Here is a 20,549-nt window from a genome sequence, read left to right as displayed (position 1 = left end):
CCTTGCATAAGGATTCGATCAGGCCACCTATGGACTACTGTGTACAGATTTAGTTCAGCTGGTTTTTCAGGGAGATGAGAAGGCCCAGAGAAGGTTTACTAAATTAATGTCAGGTCTATGGAATGTCATATATGAGGACAGATTGCAGGAATGCAACTTACAGAACCTTGTGAATATAAGAAAAGGGAATATGACTGAGACATATAAGTTGATGAGGAGTTGTTACCAGATTAATGTGAGAAGATATTTCATAGAGTAAATGGAGGCAGGGGCAGTATTAAAGGGCATCCATGGAAGCTATATAAGGAGGGTGTGAGCAGGGGAATAAGAAGCAAGTTATTTGCATGGAGAGTGAATGATGAGTGACATACATTGCCTGAAGTGTGTGTTGAGCACAAAACTGTGAATGGGTTCAAGGCATGGCTCAATGATCTTTTAGCATGAGAGAGAGAGAGAGTATAGATTTCCCACGAGTCCTTTGATTCTAAGTAGGTTAGAATTAATAATAATCTCTTTGCTGATTATTCAAGATATAAGTTGATGAGGTATAGTGGACTTGGACTTTGCATAGTGGTTGAAAGAAAGCAATTCATTAATGAAAATCCCTTACTACCTTGAATAATAACAATAAATCAAAATTTAAATCAAAACTGAAATAATTATGGAACAGCCATAATTACAGCCGCAATCACTTCTTGATTCAAAGAAAAATGCTGAAGATATTTGCGAGGAAGAGATTTAGTTTTGGGAAGAGACAGAAGTCAGAGGGAGCGAAATCTGGGAAATAGGGTGGATGTTCCAACAATTCATAGTGCAGATCCCTTAATTTTCCCATTGCTAAAATACCTTAGCGGGCAAGTGCATTGTCCTGATGAAAGATGATTTTTTTCTTCTGCAAACAGGGTCTTTTCTCACAAATTTCTTCATGTAGTCTGGTAAAAAGATCGGAATAATATTCCCCGGTTATTGTTTTATCCTTTTCAAGATAATTAATAAACAAAATGCCTTTAGCATCCCAAAACACCGATGCCATGACCTTTTCTGCCAATGGAACTGACTTTGTTTTCTTTGGCACTGAACAACTGGCTTTTGTACACTGTTTTGACTGCTGTTTGGATTCTGGTGTGTAATAGTGAATCCAAGTCTCATCCACAGTAATAAATCGATGCATAGAATCAGTTTTATTCTTGTTAAAACGCTCCAAGTACTGTTCAGAGATTTTCAAGTGTGTTTTTGATCTGCTGTGAGCAAGGCCAGCACCCATCTTGCACAAAGCTTTTTCATTTGCAATTCTTTGTGCAAAATATATATCCTACATCCTACACGTTGTTTTGAAATGCCTATAGTCTCAGCAATTTCACGCACTTTGACTTTCCAGTCATCCAATACTATATTGTTCACTTGAACAATGATTTCTGGTATTGTTACACTTTTTTGGACTGCCTTCAAGTGGATCATCTTCAAGGCTGGTATGGCCACGCTTAAACCCGGCAGCTCATTTCTTAATTATCAAAAACGAAGGAGAAGAGTGCCCATAAACTTCGAATGAATTTCTTTTGCATCGTTAAACTATCTTTTTCAAAGAATTTTATAACTGCACAATGTATTTTATCCATTTCAAGGGATGCAGAAAACACTTTTGCTTCAGACAGCTATATAAAGCAAACTACTTGATAGAATGACCTGAAATTTCACATGAATGCTTATGACAGATGTACAAACTTAGAAAAAAAAAGTTTTGCTGATAGTGTTGCCATCTATGGTCGACTGTGAGAACTTTTCAGACCACCCTCGTAAATGGACATAAATATAGTAGCAAGCATTATTGTATAACACTATTGTAAGCATTATATAATTATAGATATATATAAATAATTGTCAATTGTAAACCTTTCTTTGATTTCACTAATACTACTAGCAGAAATATGTTATATAATTCCATGATTTAGTTTGAACAAGACCAATAAGACCTACAATTTCTAAAAGTTACTGAATGAGACATGAGAGCTAAAGCTCAATTCTCATTAATAACCATTAAACCAATTAAACTATAAATCTTATAACTCCAAGCAGAATGCAATAAGTTAAACATCCATAATGATGGCATACAAGGTTAGCTTTTCAAAGGCAGCTACACACAGAGTGGCCAAATATGAGGTAGGTTCCAAAAGTTTCAGGCCTGACATACAAAATTCACACCTTTTTTAAAATGGCATGTGTGACAGACAGCACCATCTATGGGGGAAAGTAATGTACCAATTTCAACTCTCTACCTGCATATTTCAGTTGGAGGCACTTGTTTGACTAACACGTGGCAGCTAAGTGGCTGTAATGTTAAAAATTAAGTACTGCACTGTGATAAAGTTTTTCAGCAAAGAAGGGCTTTCTACAAGTGCTATCAAAGAGGTGATTGGATGGTGTTTGTGGGGAAGCTTTTCCTTCATATTCAAATGTGAAGGAATGGGCTAAACAGTTTCACCTAGGAGGAGAAAGCATTGAATGATCCTTGTGATGGTCGGCCTGTGGAAGTGATGACTGAGGAAGAACTGCTCAATGACAGACAGCTGAAGCTCAAAATAATCTCAGCAAGGCTGGGGGTTTTCTATAACAACCATCTTTCACATCATTCATGAGAAGCTTCACAAGATGAAGGTCAGTGCCAGGTTGGTGTCCCGACTTCGGTCTTCAATTCAGAAGGAGCATCGTGTGAGCTGTTCCTGCAAGTTTTTAGAGCTTTGTCAAGGAAATCAGAGAGAGGTGTTGGAATCCATTGTCACTGGGATGAAACCATCGTCCTTTATTATGATCCTCTTTCCAAAAGGGAATCCATGGAGTGGTGCAAACCAAGTGAAGCACTGGCGAGAAAAACCAAGGTCACTCAGTCCACCAAGAAGATCATCGCAACAATCTTTTGGGATTGTCAGGGAATTCTTTTGATTGACTTCAAGGAAAGGAATACCACCATGAATGCAGAATATTATGCTTCATTCCTCCACAAACTGCATGATGCCATAAAGGAGAAGGGACAAGGAATGCTGAGTCATGGTGTTTGCCCGCTTCACAACAATGCTCCAATCCATATGGCTGTTGTTGTAAAGGCTGAAGTGAAAGACTGTAGCTTCTAGGAGATTGAACACCCATACAAAAGCCCAGATTTAGCATCCACCCAGTGACTACTACCTCTTCTGGAAACTGAAGAAAGACCTTCGAGGAAGAAAATTTGCAGATGACAATGAGGTGAAAGATGCAGCTTTAGGCCATTTTGCAGACAAAATACAGACTATTTTTTCAAGAACATAGAAATGTTAATTCAAAGATGTGAAAAGTGTATTGGAGTAAAGGGAGATTATATTGAAAAGTAACACAGTTGTTTTCTTTCTATCACGTCTAAAAGTTCATCAGGCCAGAAACTTATGGAACCACCCTTGTATATGTCACATTACCAATGAGCCAGGAGAGGGGACACTATATAGAAAAATATATACAATATAGTAATATACTAGCTAACATAAACTTTAGAACACCCGATTTTACTTTAAAATTTCTCTACCCATCCTCTCACATTAAGGAAGATAACTGTACAGCTAGAAAAGGAAGCCATGTTGGAACTAAATTCTAATGCTGAACATCTATGTATCTCTCTCTCTCTCTCTCTCTCTCTCTCTCTCTCTCTCTCTCTCTATATATATATATATATATATATATATATATATATATATATATATATATATATATATATATATATACTGTATATATAATAAACACGAATACGCATTTTATGTGGCACAAAGTATTCTTTATATTGCATTATAAAAAAAGGTGCCTTCTAAACTGCACACAACTACTGCACAACATACAGTTCTCTTTTTTTTTACCTCAAAGATGATATTATTTTTAGCAATATTCTGTAGTTATCCTTCCCCTGTCTTTGAAGAAATAAATATAACCATAAATGGCTTCAAGCAGCAGAGAGCACTTCTGTGCCATTTGTTTCAGAAATAACCATTCCACATTTGCAGCAAAACATATCATCATCACATCAACCTTCATAGAGTCAGAAGACTCATCGTGAGAGGCTCACATAACAGACAGCACATTTACAAGGTGTGATCAAAAAGTATGATGAATATAGCTGCAACTCTTAATCTATCAGAGGGAGAGCAAAGCTGCATCCATAACACATTCTGGTAATACATCCTATTCACCCACAATTATCCATGTAAAAAAATTTCCTCACAGCAATCTTCACCACATCCTTAAATAACTTCCAGGAATGGGCTCTTTTTGCAATCCAGATGCCTGTAATTAAAATTTACCATTAGAAGCACCTTTTTATTTGCTTAAACTTTTACATTGAGTACTCTCCATTCATTGGCATATAGCAAACATCCTATTAGATATGCCAGTCTGTTAATTTCAACTTCATACCACACAGATTGAAAATTTTCATATGTATGATCATTTTCAATTTCCACTATGTGGACATAATTCCTATACTATCACGAACAGCACCCTCTCTCTCTTTTAACCTTCTTATCCTTCTGAAAAATTGTATATCCTTCCATTCCTATTCCTGACAGTATATCATCCTCAGGCAACTAAGTTTCACTTACATTGATTGGATTGTCTATAGACAATGATTCAATAAATACAACAAACTCAGCTCCTTTATTTCTAATACTCCTTAATTTATAGCATATGAACATAATAATTCAACTCTTTTTGAGGCCATCCCACCCTATTCTAGCTGCTATACTACACCTCTCTCTCTCTCTCTCTTTGGACTGACCACTCCTGTTTCCCTGATCCTAACCATAATTTTCATTCATATCCATCTCATCCCCACCTTTATACATTCCATCACTTTGTCCTTCCATAAATCACATCTTAAACCTCTTATCTATCTTCCATCTGGCATTCCATACCATACTTCATAATCTCTCTCTTTTTGATTTTTTAAAAAAAATTTTTGAAATACATTTCAATAGTAACTAACACTTAATAACAACCTTGACAGCATTTACAACACAGCAATAATGGCAGCCATCTGGTTACCATTAATTATTTGCTGAAATATATCCTATTTCAAAATTTATATAAATAAGTATTGAAAGTCCCGAAATTAATTTTTTTTATCCTTAATAGATATAATATATAAATTATAACATAATTAACCATTTCAATCTTTTTTTTTTTAATTTCAAATGCAAAATAAAATTTGTTTGCAAAAAATAAATAAAAAAATAACTTTTCATGAATTGAAAATTAGTTTACACTGATTGATTCTCTGGGCTAATTATTATTTTTTCACTATCACAAAATAGGTAAGTTAAAATAAAATTAAAATAGCAATACAAGGATTACATTTCACTGAACTTCCCAGTGAGTATATCTTTAAAATTATAATCTTTCTTTAGATGAAGGTTGACATCACTGAATAGAAATTTTATTTTTAAAATTTAAAATGCAAAGAGAAAAAAGAACAAACAAAATTATACATTAAATGTTTATCAATATAAATAATGATCTAAAATTCAGAAACCAACCATCATCATCAAAATTGCTTCCAAACAGGGAATCTTCCATAACAGGTTTTAATTTAGTTGAACTGCTGCTGTTCATAGCAAAGATATCAACACCAGAGTCATCACCAAAAATATCATCATCATTTCCAATAAGTCCACTATTTTCTGATTTAGTGTTCTCCTAAAAATAAATATTTTTTAGGATATTAATATATATTTCATGTATATACTTCTATTTATTACTGAATTTATAAACAAAACAATTCAAAATAGTAACTTGGGTTGATCATAATGATTTATTATAATGCAACTGGTAATGGATTATATTTTGGCAACAATAACTCTTAAGATTACATATATATACAAACAGCACTTTCAAAATTTTATGATATAAAATGGAAATTGCTGCCAAATAGTTTTCTATATGTATGAAGTTACCACTTTGAATAAATCTATATCTAAGATTTTTTTTTTCCCCTATTGATCTTAGTGGTCTGTCTGTTTTTCTGAATTTAGTAATCAATTTTTAAGCATGTTTTGTTCATAAACAAAATAATGTTGCATTGTCCTCTTTATGAACTAAATGGTCAAATGGATTTTTATCACATTTGATATAAGATTTTTTGTAATATTTGTTAACAAATCCAGTTTTGGTGTAGACTAAGCACTTTGATTTATCATTTCACACAGAATCCCATCAAGCAGAACAAATAAAAAATAGAATTTAATCCATGAATGGCACTGTATGCAGATTCAATTATTAGCGGTGTGGAAAACAAGAAGATTCAAATAGTTTGTTTTCTAGGAGGTAGAATGAGTAGAATGATCAAGGCTTCGGATATGAGGAGGAGTATCAGAAATGACTTGATTAGAAATGAGGAACATGTAAGACTAGATATATATAAGGAGGTATATAAGACTAGATATATATAAGGAGGTATATAAGACTAATATAAGGATATATAAGACTAGATATATTGAAAATAAAATATAACAGCGTGATAGGAAAAGCAGTCAATGTGTTGCCCAGGTATGACAGTGATGAGTCGAGGCAGAGATTATTAATGACATGTTAACAGAAGTGTGTGAAAAGAAGGGAGTTGAGGTTGTGAATGTGTGGGATGGGTTTGAAAGAAGGATGGAACTGTGTAAGTGACTCCATTTGAATGGTTTTGTTGTAAATCCTCTTAAGAGGCTCTGCTGGAAGGGAGAGTGCTGAGTGCAGAGAATGGCTCTGAGAAAGTAAGAAGCAACGTTGGAAGAGCAAAAGCAAGGAAGGAGGGGTCTGAATTAGTGCTTATTAATGGAGAAATAAGTAGCATGAGTGGAGAGCATGAGAGAAGAAATGTGCAAGAAAGACAGGGCAATGGGGAGAGTCAGAGCAGACAGGAATACAGCGTGAAAAAAGATCAATGCTCAAAGAGGAAATGAATGCACAAACAGAGAAAGAAGGATAGCCTGGGATACAGGGGGAGGGGGAAGCAATGAGTTTTGAGATGGCTCTGGGATAGGTAATGAGAGAGAGAGAGAGGAATGAGTTGAAGAAGGCAAGAAGAAGTCACATCTAATAAGTGTATCAGTGAAACTTGCTACAGATCCAGAAATGAACTGTTATGCTTGCATATGAATGCTAGATGTATCAGAAACAAAGAGAACAAAATTTTGGTACTGAGTTCATCCACCCAAAAATTGTTAGCATAAGTGAGATGTGGTTGAATAAGGATGACATCTTGAAAGAAACACAGAAATGTATGATGTTTTTCATGAAGATGCAAAAGGCAAAAAAGGAAGGTGGAATACTGTTGATGATAGAAAAGAAGTTGTGCTCATGCAAGGGGAAAATAATGGCAACAGTTTTGAGGCAGTATGGTGTGAGACAGAGGTGAAAAAAATAGAATACTTAGTTGGATGTTAATATAGACCTGATAATGTGAAGAGTGGTGAACATGAAATGTATAAACAAATTAGCGAAGCAAATAGAAAAGGGTGATCATAATGTGATTTTAATTATGGCAATATAGGTTGGGGTAATGATATAGCATCTGGAAGTAAAGAAAGTAAATTTGAGTTTTTAAGGGACAACTATCTCAGGCAGTATGTAACAGAGGGCATGCAAGGATTGAGGGTGATGGATTTGATCATGTCATCAGAGGACTTCTGTTAAGAAAGGCTATATGTGGAATTACAACACTGGTGATTATGAAAAGCTCAGGAGATGGCTTACAGCTGTAGCATGGAGTCAGGAGTTGATTGGAAAGGAGATCAATGCTGCTTGGGTGCTATCTAGCAGAAGCAAAGTCTAAATGTATTATTATTATTATTCAGGCCTCCATGGATTCATAAGATTCATTTTGAGAGGTCCTTCTTAGAAAACACAAAGTCTATCATACCACTCCTTGAACTCATTGACCGTTCTTGCTCTAAACACTCTATCAGGCAATGCATTCCAGGGCTCAACCACCCTCCACACAAAGAAACCACTGCTCACAGCTTCCTTAAGTAACTTCCAGGGATGGCCCCCTGTCATCGCTCCTTTACGCCGTCCACCAAAAGAAAGAACTCCCCAATGGCAACCCTGTAACTGCCTCTCAACAGTTTAAAAGTCTCAATCATATTATCACCTCTCCTTCTTCTATCCAGCAAACTCTGCAGTTCCACATTCCCTCAGTTGATCCTCGTAACTGGCATTGTACAGTCCTCAAAAAACCATCTTTGTTATCTGCATCTGTACACTTTCCGCAGTTAATTTATCCCCATCAAATCCTGGGGACCAACTTTGAGAACAACAGTCTAAGCGTGGTCTGATCAACAGAATGATAACTCTTTTAACTCTGCAGGTCAGCATCCTTCTCAGTATTGCAGCAATCGAGTATGCATCCTCCCATCGATGGATCCCAAACTTTAAGACTTTACATTTTGTGCATTAAACTGACACCCCCCATTCATTTTGCCCATCTGTCTAGATTATTCAAATCCTCTTGCAGGGCTGCCAGATCTGCACTACTACTGAATATCCATTGCAATCCATTGACAATGTCATTGATATAAAGGTTGAACAATACAGGTCCCAGTATTGAGCTATGTGGAACCCCACTTGTAACCTTCTGCTTCCTTGATATGCCCCACCATACACAACTCTCTGATACCTATCAGACAGCCAATCCTGAATCCAGTTGAATTTAAACCCATGTGCTGCAACTTAAATATCAGCTTATCATGTGGCACCCTGTCAAATGCCTTTGCAAAATCCAAAAAAATGGCAGTATATGCCTTTCCCTCATCAACTACTCTTGTCACTTGATTATAAAAGGCAATCATATTACTAAAGCAAGAATGCCCCTTAACAAATCCATGTTGATTCTCACAGATAACATTACCCTCATCTGCAAAACGCTGTATATAGTCTCTCACTAATTTCTCCAAAACCTTAACAACTACTGATGACACACAAACTGGACTATTATTAGACACTTCCAGTCTGCTACCGCCCTTATGCAACAAGCACTATCTTACCTTCATTCAATTCCTTGGGTCCCTTTCCCGCAGCCAGACTTTTATTGAAGAGTCAGGTCAATGGAGATGTCATTTCTTTAGTATATTCTCTCAAAACCAGTGGTAAAATACCACTCAGACCCACAGCTTTACTGATATCCAGAGTACTCAGTATTTGGAACACACTCTCCTCTCCTCTTGCACCTCTAAAAGTGCCCTATCCCTTTAGTATTAAAACCTTCTTCTCCAGGATGAAATACTCCAATAAAGTGCTCATTACATAACTCCATTATGTAATCTGCATCAATAACTGCATTCCCAGTTTTATCCTGCAATGTCATTCTTCCACAATCATTTCTCCTCCTACAGGCTACATATTCACTAAAAAATTCACTAGGATTTTCTTTCGATCTTAATGCCAATCACTTCGCATATTCCAGTTTGGCCTTCCACACCATACTGGTCACTTTCCTGGCCTGCGTCTTATATTCTTCGTGTATCTGCCCTCCACCCCTCTCTTTAAATCTCTTTTTCAACTGCAGTTCCTGTTTGATGTGGTTTGTCATCCACTTTACACGAAATTATGTCCGCTTCTTCACTCGTGGAATACAGCTTACTATTGCTGCTAACAAATATTCCTTCACAATTTCCCAAGCACTAATGATGTCCTGGCCTTCCAAATTCTGCCCTCCATGAAACTGCCCCTAGTTGATACCTAAGACTATTATAATCACCTGTCTTATAATCAGGGCCACATTTACCATTAGGCGCAAGCTGGCGGCCTCAATCTCTATGGGGGCCACATTTTAAAACCTTACTCCTCACAAAGAACAATAAAAAAACAGTGTAGTTATAGTTGCAAAATAAAATACTTATTTTTAAATATTAAATTCTTAATATAAAAACTAGAGGCCACTGAAAAATTTGTGAGGCCTTTCGCTTCCATTTGAAATACATTGTTCTTTCCTTAGAATATAAAACTAAGAGAAACTCCTGTATTCTATAAAATTCATGTATGTAAGAGTAACATTTCTCTGCTGGACGTATATACACGTCCAGCAAACCTGGATAATATTCTGTCCACCTGTTGAAAGAACATGGATAAGAAGTGCAATTTGACCATCATGTCCATTAGAAGGGGCAATAATCCTTCATGCTGAAAGAACACTTAACTAGTTAACCTGGAGTACCTAGTAGCTATGTTCAGTTGCCTGCAGCAAAAAATGCAGTTGCTTGCCGTTTGCTCGGTAACCGGAATTTAAGTTATATCAGACTAAATACTTATGAGTTATATTAATTTTTTGCTGCTTGTTTTATCATATAATTATAGTTTTTAATGCCAGCGCAAAATAAGAAATCCTTTCATACTTTCTTCACTTTATATTGTATCACTTTGGAAGATCAATGTCACTATCAATCTTTTGCTGATTATTTTAGTTGCCAATATCTTTTAAAATTCTCCCAGAACTTCATTGAAGATAATTATTTTTGTCAAACAATGATTTTATAAATTCATGAAAATCCAAATCTAAAAATGAATACAGTCTCCATCTGTTACAAATTAAGATTTCTTTTTTATTCATAATCTTAATTCGAAAGTTAGTTCACAGACTGCGCGAAGGTTCCCACTTTTAAATTTTGCTTTATAGAGAATCATACGTAAATCTTGAATCATATCATGTAATGCATAATTTTTATAACGTAATCTGTAGGTTTTTACATTTAAACTTTCTTGGTTTTCCCCTAATCACTCACTACAAATCGAAATAAACAGCAGTTATGAAATCAACTGTTATGTACATATTTTCAGCTAATTTCGATATTATGCAGCAGTTTTGATGTAGTGATATTTTCCCTACAGTTTATCTTTCGAAACATGTGTAGGTGCATGCGTCAAAATAAAATTTTATTTCCAAAATTTTCATAACAGAATTAATTTGCCTTTAATGGCTAACTCGCCCCCTCCCAAAATTATCACTCACCCACACACACACACACAAAATACTGCTAGTAAACATATATACACTTTCTTTTTGTTTGAATTCATTATTTTTCCAAAGTAAAAATAAAGAAAACAGCATTGTACCAGAAAACTTTTAATATTCTGATACCGAAATTAAATTGTGATTGTTATAAATTAGCAAATTTTGTATATTTTTTCATTTATATTATATCATGATAAGTATAAATCATTAAATGATGTAATATTGGCAAAATTAATGTTTAAAAAACAGTAAATTAAGTCTTCTTCTTGTCTGGCTTGATGAGTAGGAGAGTGGCTAATAATTTTCTGAGTTGTTATTGGATTATGTTCATTTAGTAAGGTTGTATCTTTAATAATTTGTAAACATATATAAACATGATCATTTGTATAAAGTGCTCAAGCCTTACATCACAGACCCAATCTTAACAGTAATGACTGTCTTGCTATCCCAAAAGTCTGGGAAATTGTTATCCTCAATTCTATAAAATAAATTTATATTTTAATTTAATTACAGTCAACAGCTTTTTTTAATCATTAAACACACTGCTGTACATATAGAGGGTTTCCAATGTAAGCATGTGCACCAATGTGTTTTTTTTTAATGTAATTCCTATTGCTGTTTATTAACTGTACTGATGATGCCTCATGATACTAAGAAATATTTACATATTATTAAAAAGTTAATTACTGTGGCAAATGTGTAAATTTATAGTTATGTTGAAGAATTAATGTCATTTATATAAACCTGAAAATGACTAATCACTTGTAAGGGATTAAATATCATTTTATACAAAGTAATTATGGTTATGGAAGGAAAAGAGGAAAACACGTGTGCATGTGATACATTTAAAGATTCCCAACATTAGAAGGGTGTTCTTCCTTAGAAGGGAGTTGCTTTTCTAGCAATATTCAACCATTGCATTTTAACAGCAAAATCATTGAGAAGCAGTAAAAGCAATTTTGATAAATAATTTTCAATCTTTTATGACTTATCTATAAGAATTTTTCTCTCTTAAGTAGTATTCATGTAAGCACCAGCACTTCCAACATTCTGGCCTGGCAAAAGTGCAATATATGCAAAAATTATTTACACAGTGTGGGAATAACTTTTTATTTGCCATATGAACATGTGAGATCTGAATATTTCAGAATAATCCAACTGAAGATGAATGAATCTTTAATATATTTTATGTTAATTTTTCCAAGCAGATGGTAACACTACACAGGCTGTTATGACATTTTAAACAATGCCATCATACCTTGAAATTTCTCTTATATATATATGTCCATGTCAGATGAATGATACAATCAATGTGTAATTTCTGTGGACCCAAAATGTAATACTAAGTGGCATTCATTAAACAACCTCATCCATAAACTGTGAGTCAGCTTAGGTTTTCATTATTTTCAAGAATCGTAGAAAAGACCTGTTCTTACAACAGACAAAGAAAATCATATACCACCTAAAGATGTTTCACTTTCTAAATAACATCTACACGAAAACATCAACGTCATCATCATGCTTGTCAAGGATTTAGGCCTAGAGTGGCCTGTTCTGGCCTTAGAAGTCATCATTGAATCTCTTAAGAGGATGTCCTAGTTTTCTTTTTCCTAATGGTTTGTAATTTAAGGCTTGTTTTGGCAATCTTTCTGTTTTCATTCTTTTCATTCACATCAGACAAAGAAAATCATATACCACCTAAAGATGTTTCACTCTCTAAATAACATCTACACAAAAACATGATATTCCTAAGTTTTTAAATAAAACTATTCTACAACAGAGCATACCACAAGCAAACCATGGCTGAATCTGGATTGTCAAAGGATTTTTCAGACTAAGAATGATTTCAGCTGAACTCAATCTGTATATGAAGTAATTATTTTAATTTTTGCAGATCCTTTTATTTTTAAAAGTTCTGAAGAGTTGAGTTGCATGCTTAATCTATAATCAGATGCATAATATAAATGAATGCTTATATAAATGAAACTAATAAAAAACAGATTTAAATCTTAGCTGCAAACTTTCGTGGTTTTAAAACCTGGAAAAATTATTACAGAAAAGCATATTTTTTTCTCTTTAAGTTAATGCTGAAATTTGAAATCCATCTGTGGTATTAACTTACTGTAAGTGTATGACCCTCAGTGGGTAGAATTAAAAAAAAAAAAAAATGATGACATATCATATTCAAACTGTTTAAGTTTTTTTTTTTCCCTATAGGATCTGGACAAGTTATTTTCCCCTGCCTTCAAATATGCAAAGAAAACTAATTAAAAATCTATCCAGTATGCTGTGAACGTAACAAAAATACTCCCCTTCCCCTCACACACATTTCCATCAAGTTTTGGTCCATCTAACCACTCAAACTGTAAGAGACTAAAAATAAGTTCTGAACTCATCCTAAATTAAAATTTTTATTTTTAAAAGTTAAAAATTATTTGTATAAAAAAGTAGCAGTTAGCATTTTGTTTTAAACCGATATAGAATCTAATATTGTCAACTAAATCCTGAACTGCTAACCTATTCTAGTGTTCATTCATTATCTAGGTGGTTACCTACTAATGGAGTAGACCAGGGGTTGCCAAACTTTTTTGACCGTCGACCCCTTCAAGAGTTTCTTGATGTTTTATCGACCCCCTCTATTTTACTATTACGTAATTATAATAGGACAAGCAAAAAAAACGCTTATGTCAGTTTTTAGATTGTTTATTTTATAGTTACAGTGTTTATTGTATGTATAATATAGTATATATTATTATATTACTATCACTAGTAATATCGCTGGTATTATTAGTGATATTAATAAACTACTGGTAATTACTACCAACCCTGCTCAACTCTTCAACATAGAGAAGTTTAGTTCGTGAATGAATAATGATTGAATTATAATATGTATATTGATGAATTTTAGAACATTAATGCTCACTTGTATGTCGATGTGCAAAAATGAGACTGGAATCGAACACATGTAAGTATAAGTAAATAAGAACCGCGCAGGTGTTGCAATCTTGCTCCCGCTGCGCTGGCCGGGGAGGAACCACCAACATCCATTTATTGGTAAATACGTCATTTTGCCCTACTTGATTAGCCTCAGTAATTATTTTCATGACCTTTCTCCATCTTACAGGTCCTATTCATGTCACTGCTTCCATGATTCACTCTTAATTGCGTTGTCAATCAGGATGGAGGTAATCCAAGTTAACCGAATTAAATATTACCTGTACAGTGATGTCTTATATTTTTCTATCAACTCCCAATCGACCCCTGAGCTCGAATAGACCCCCTAACAATGTTATATCGACCCCCGGGGGTCGATATTGACCACTTTGGCGACCACTGGAGTAGACCATGAGAAGATGTGAATAGACATTTTAACTTAGAAGTCCTAGGCAGTTTTCTTCATTCCTTAAAGGCTAGACAGATGTCTCCTCTCAGTTATTTAGCTGTGATCCTTAAGCAACTGATGGTATCAATGGTAGTATCACAAAAAAAATGAGTATATTACAAATGAATACAATAATGAAACTGCACTGCAGGAAACAGATGAAGCTAGAAATTTAGGGATGGTGGTAGACAGAGAGTTCAAGTTTAGAGGATATATTGCTAAGTTTGCTAAAGTAGCTCATAAGATTACTTGGCTACTGAAGAACACACTAACAAGTAGAGATAAAGAAGTTATTGTTCCACTTTATGTCTTAATATGTCCTCATTTGCATTACTGTTCTCAGGTCTGGTCTCCTTGGTTTCTTGGGGATGAGGAGGTAGTGGAGAAGATTCGGAGGCGAGCAACCAAGATGGTGAATGGTCTGTGGAATGCTCCTCATGAGGATAGATTGAGAGTATATAAAATGCAGAAGTTGGTTGCAGGGAGAAAAAGAGAGAGAGAGAGATATGATAGAAACATTTAAGTTACTTAAAGGATTTTATAGAATTAATGCAGGGAATATGTGTCAGCACTTGGCTAGAGGGGGCCAGTACAAGAGGTCAGTTCTGTACTGGCCTGAAAGTTGGATGAAGGTTTGGTTAGTTGGGATGTGGGAACTAGATTTTTTATTTGGAGAGTTATGAATGGAATGGGTTGCCAGAGTCAGCTGTCAGTGCTTTGTCTCTTAATGGGTTCAAGGAGAGGTATGATAGATTGTGTGGATAGTTTGGGTCTCTTGCGATGAGTCTTCGGAGTCCATGGAAGTGCCCGTAACAACAACAATAATATCTGAAAATATATATTAATGGCTAATTCATTACTTGTTAGCAAATTATGATATTCATGTCTTTCCTATCTATTCAGACATCATAATTATTAAATAGTTATCAATGACATTATTTTAATAACAGGAGACAATACAATGTACAGATTTCCAGTTTAGGGAAGAAAAAAATTTTGAGCCTGAAATAGGAATTACACTTTAGGTTGTATTACTGCAATACATCTTCAGTTTAAATTTAGTTCTCAAGAGTCTGAGAAATAATGTGGTTTTATGCTTTAATCAGGACCTTTATCAGTTTCGATCTTTGTCCCTGTTTAAACTACTATGGACCTTAAATTATCATTTGTATTTAAATCGTACTTTGGACCATAGATTATTGTTTGGATTTAAATCTGGTTAATGTCTAAGTCAAAAAAACTTATCAATGCTTTTCATCTGTAGTTATGGCTGCAATTTCTAGGTTTTGTCACTGTTTCATTTGACAGATAATTTTCAATATTTGGTTTCAAGAGCTCAAGAGTAGGTTTTCTAAAATGTCATTTAGCACACCCATGATACAAAATGTATGTTTATTCTTGGGTAGAAATACCATATAAAAATAAAGAAATAAAAATAAAAGACATTATCATTTCAGAATTTAAAATGTTTTCCAGAAGCAAGGAAAATAACAGTATGTGATCATAATATCTTCCTTTACAATATCAATGTAGATAGAAGCATTAACTCTGCCAGAAATATGAAGGTATTCTACTCCTCAAAAAATTACAATATTAAAAGTATTATATCCCCAGAATAAGCATTTTTCAACATGAATTAATACATTATCCCACAAGATAACGCCACAAGTCTAAATGATTGTTATTAAATTAAGTCTACTTGTGATGTTATCAGACCCACACCATTTTTGCTGAGTACTTATAAATAGCTTTTCACCAGCTCCATCCCTCTACATCAAACTGCAACAGTCTGTGATGAAACTTCTGAAAGATATTTGCTCATCTATCAAGTATCTGCAGCTGAATAATGAAGAATATGATTATGCCTGATAAAGATAAGTTATCTTTATCACACAGCTACTATAAACTTTTTATGTCAAGCATTCTTCAAATTTATTTGAGACACAAATCACAGCTACCTTTTTACAATTAGCAAGCAGAATAATTTTCACCTTACAATTTTCAGATGACTTGCAGTACTGAAAAATAAACTCAATTTTGCAATGTCATAAATCTCAATACATTATCTACATACATTATACCTATATTATCTCTATAAATTAACTCAATACACTAAACCTAGATAAAAAATTATAAGAGCCAAAAAAGGATAACTTACAGTCAATAAAAACAGTCTCACCCATATTAAGTTAATGTTGATATACTCTGAGAATAGCAAAGGTCTAACTGGTCAGGTAATATTCTCAATTAACCGAAATGTGAATTTGTGTTTGTTTATAATATTTAATTTGAAATTTCTTTTGAGATGAAATGATATAGATCCAGAAGATACCAAGATCTTGGTGGAATGACGCAGTTAGAAATATCATAGAGGAAACAGATCCAAAATATTACACAGAAGTTCTGACAAATAGTAAACTAATTAGAGGAGGAAAACTGTTGAACGGTACTAAGTAATAATGTAAATTTTATCAGGTGGCACTATCTTAGTATATGGTACACAAACCTAGGGATGTGTATACTTTATATCACGAGTTTGATGATGAATTGTCTATTATTTGTTGCATACATATTTTTAATTATAAGTTCAAACCACAATATAAAATGATAGTACAACATGACAGAATTTAATGCCGGATAGGGCATTGTCCGGTTAAGCACACCCCTGTTGTCTTCACCAGGGAACCAAGACAAACAGCAAAAAAGTCAGAAACAAAGCCTGAAACACACCAACTCAACATCACCAGAGTTCAAGATCGGTACTATCAACTTAAGAAGACTGAATGGCAAAGAAATGGAACTAGCTGAGGAATTGCATACGTACCAGATCGACATAATAGAGATGACTGACACAAAAAAGACAAAAACTGGTGAGATCTTTCTGAGCAATAAATACAAAATTTATATTCAAGCAATGACAATCAATGAAAAGAATTGGTAGCCATAGTATTCAACACTAAATATGAACAAATAGTAAAAGAAAGAACTAAATACGAACTTAATCTCCTTGAATGGCAGACAATATCAAGTAGTGATGTGAGCAAATATCAGAATGGGAAACTGGACAATGAGCCTTATTGCGCCTATGGTCCCACTGAAGGTTCTAGTAGAGGAATATTTTGAGGCTTTAGAGCAAGCAATCGCACAATGAATAAAGAAACATTGGTCCTTGTTGGAGATATAAATAGCAGAGTAGGAAATGATTGTCAGACATACAAAAATATTTTGGGAAAATTTGGAGAAAAGAGCAAAGCTAATAATAATGGCAAATACTTGTTGGATTTCTGCTCAGGACATGGACTGGTTATTGCTAACATAATATTCCAACATAAAAATATGCACAAATTCACATGGAGATAAGAGGCAAGGAATAAGAAAAGTCTCATTGACTATGTTATTGTTGATAGTGATGTTTTCTCACTGGTGCAGGCCACCAGAGTGTACAGAGGATTTGAAATTCGAAGTGATCACCATTTAGCCTTGAGCATGATAAAATTAAAAGAAGAATATGTAAGAAAGTTTTTTTATTATTATTATTATTATTATTACGGGTATCTCCATGGAGTCAGTAGACTCATCGCGGGAGACCCAAACTAGCAAAACAATATCTGTCATATCTCTTCTTGAATTCATTTACAGACGAAGAGCTCACAACTAAGTCAGGCAATGAATTCCACTCATTCACCACCCTCCAGGCAAAAAACCTTGTTCTGACACCTTTGTTAACCACACTCTTCTTTAATTTCCAGAGATGACCTCTTGTTCTTCCATCACTTTCACACAGCTGAAACATTTCCCCTGCATCAATCCTATAAAAACCTTTTAGTAATTTGAATGTTTCTATCATATCCCCTCTTCTTCGCCTATCAACCAATCTCTGCAATCCACAAGCTCTCAATCTATCAATGTAGGGAGCATTTTTTATATCACTCACCAACTTGGTCACTCTTCTCTGAACCCTCTCCACAGCCTCCTCATCTCCAAGGAATCCAGGTGACCAGACCTGAGCACAGTAATCCAAATGTGGAAGTATCAATGCTTTATAAAGGGGAATTATAACTCTTTATCTCTGGATGTCAGTGTGTTCCTCAACAACCAAGTAATCCTATGTGCAATCTTGGACACCTTAGCAATGTGTCCTCTGAATTTCATCTCCCTATCTACCAATACCCCTAAGTCCCTAGCCTCATCAATCTCTTGGAGTACCTTTCCATCGATGTAGTACACAGCTGGTAATCTTTTAATCCCAAAATGCATGACTTTACACTTTTCCACATTGAACTGACATCCATTTTCTTTTGCCCATTTTACCAGCTTATTTAAATCCTCCTGCAAACTTTCAACATCAGCTTGATTTTTTATTGCACTACACAACTTTGCATCATCAGCAAACAACTGAATATCTCCCTTTAAGCCGTTTCCTATATCATTTATATACAAATTAAACAACATTGGCCCAAGCACAGAGCCCTGAGGCACACCACTGGTCACCTGCCTCATTCTGGACTCGGCTCCTCCATACACCACCTTATGGTATCTCTCCCTGAGCCATTCTCCTATCCATATCACCAATTTAATATCCATTCCCATCTGCTCCAATTTGCGTAACAGTGTTCTATGGGGTATCCTGTCAAAAGCCTTAGCAAAATCCAGAAGTACCACTGTGTAGCCAGTTCCTTTGTCCAACTCAGATGTTATTCTATTATGAATAGTTAATAGATTGCTAAGGCAGGATCTACCTTTAACAAAACCATGTTGGCCTCTATAGAGTATCATATCCTGATCCACCCATTCTTGAATTTTGTCTTTAACCATCTTTTCCAATACTTTTACCACTACTCCTGAGATGGTGATTGGTCTGTAATTCAATACCGCAGTTTTAGAGCCACCCTTATGCAAAGGAACCACTTTGCCTAACTTCCACTCCCTAGGGACCATACCAGAGTTCAAACTTAAGTTAAATATCCAGGTGAGAGGGGTTGACAATTCATTTGCACATTCACGCAACACCCGAGCTGATATTCCATCTAAGCCTACCGCAGTGTTTGCATTTAAGTTTTGCAATATATTTAATACCTCTGATTCTTTAGCTTCAATTCTCACATTAGGTATTGCTGTAGGTATAGAGATATCCTCACTTGGGTGATAGACTTTTGAAAAGTGATCACTCAGTAACTCGACTATTACATCTGATTTTGTCACCTCAATACCATCAGCACCCACTAAGGTTATCCTTCCGAAGTCATTCTTCCTCTTACTTGCCAAATAGCGGAAGAACTCTTTGGGATTACCCTTGATCTCTTTGGCTAAGGTCTTCTCATAATCTGATTTAGCTTTTCTTACTATGCTGGTAACTTTCCTAGCTTGAGCCTTGTACTGCTCATGGGTGTCCTGATCGCCTTTCTCCTTGTAAATTCTCCATAACATTTTCTTTTTTTGCAGTTCAAGCTTGATACTACTGCTCATCCATCTAATGCCTGCCTTGTTTGACCTCCTAACCATGGGGACACAATCTGATATTGCTTTCCTCAGATACCCGCTGATTTTATCCCAAGCACTGCTAACATCTTTCCCTTGCAATATGTTCGGCCATGGGATGGCTGCAAGCTCACTCCGAAGCTTGTTATAATTGCCTAACCTGTAGTTCCGTACATACCCCTTCTTAATAGAAAAATCCACAGATTTTGCAACCTCCCAAGTCAATACCACATGATCGCTTTCACCAACTGGAGGTAACGAGGACACCTTACTTATGCATATAACCTCTGAACCAATAACCAGGTCCAACACTCTCACACCACGTGTCCCTTCAGTTACGTGCTGTTTCAAGTAATTATCTCGTAGAAGATGTATGAATTCCATTTCCTTTTTGCTACGTGATATTTCCTCCTTCCAATTGATATCACCGTAATTAAAATCCCCCATAATAATCACCAAGCCTTCACTCATTGCACTAAGTTGCTGATGCATGAATTCAATATCTCCCCCCGTACTCCCTGGCCTATAGCAGCATCCAACTGTATATTTGGTTGCGTTGGTCGCTATTTCGCACCAGACTGCCTCAAATGAACTCTTATTCACATGTCTATCATCATGATATACTACTTTCTTTGGCTGCAACACATCAGCTATCATCAACAGTACTCCTCCCCCTGTTCTATCTTA

At 35.1% G+C, this 20,549-nt stretch overlaps 1 protein-coding gene across 3 annotated transcripts in view; it reads right to left on the bottom strand.

The window, feature by feature from the left end:
• LOC150098282 (uncharacterized) overlaps window positions 1-20,549 on the bottom strand; it is a 709,319-nt gene that overhangs the window by 49,744 nt on the left and 639,026 nt on the right. For all 3 annotated transcript variants that reach the window (XM_090406261.1, XM_090406264.1, XM_090406263.1), the window contains one exon: window positions 5,547-5,706. In XM_090406261.1, the coding sequence (XP_090262387.1) occupies window positions 5,547-5,706 (160 nt within the window). The remainder of the gene's footprint in view (window positions 1-5,546; window positions 5,707-20,549) is intronic.

Source organism: Typopeltis vanoorti, chromosome 16 (assembly GCF_054136105.1).
Source record: "Typopeltis vanoorti isolate ZY-2024b chromosome 16, IOZ_Tvanoo_1.0, whole genome shotgun sequence".
NCBI lineage: Eukaryota > Metazoa > Arthropoda > Arachnida > Uropygi > Thelyphonidae > Typopeltis > Typopeltis vanoorti.
Note: the sequence above shows the minus strand (reverse complement) of the source record. Positions and strands in the feature narration are given on the sequence as shown.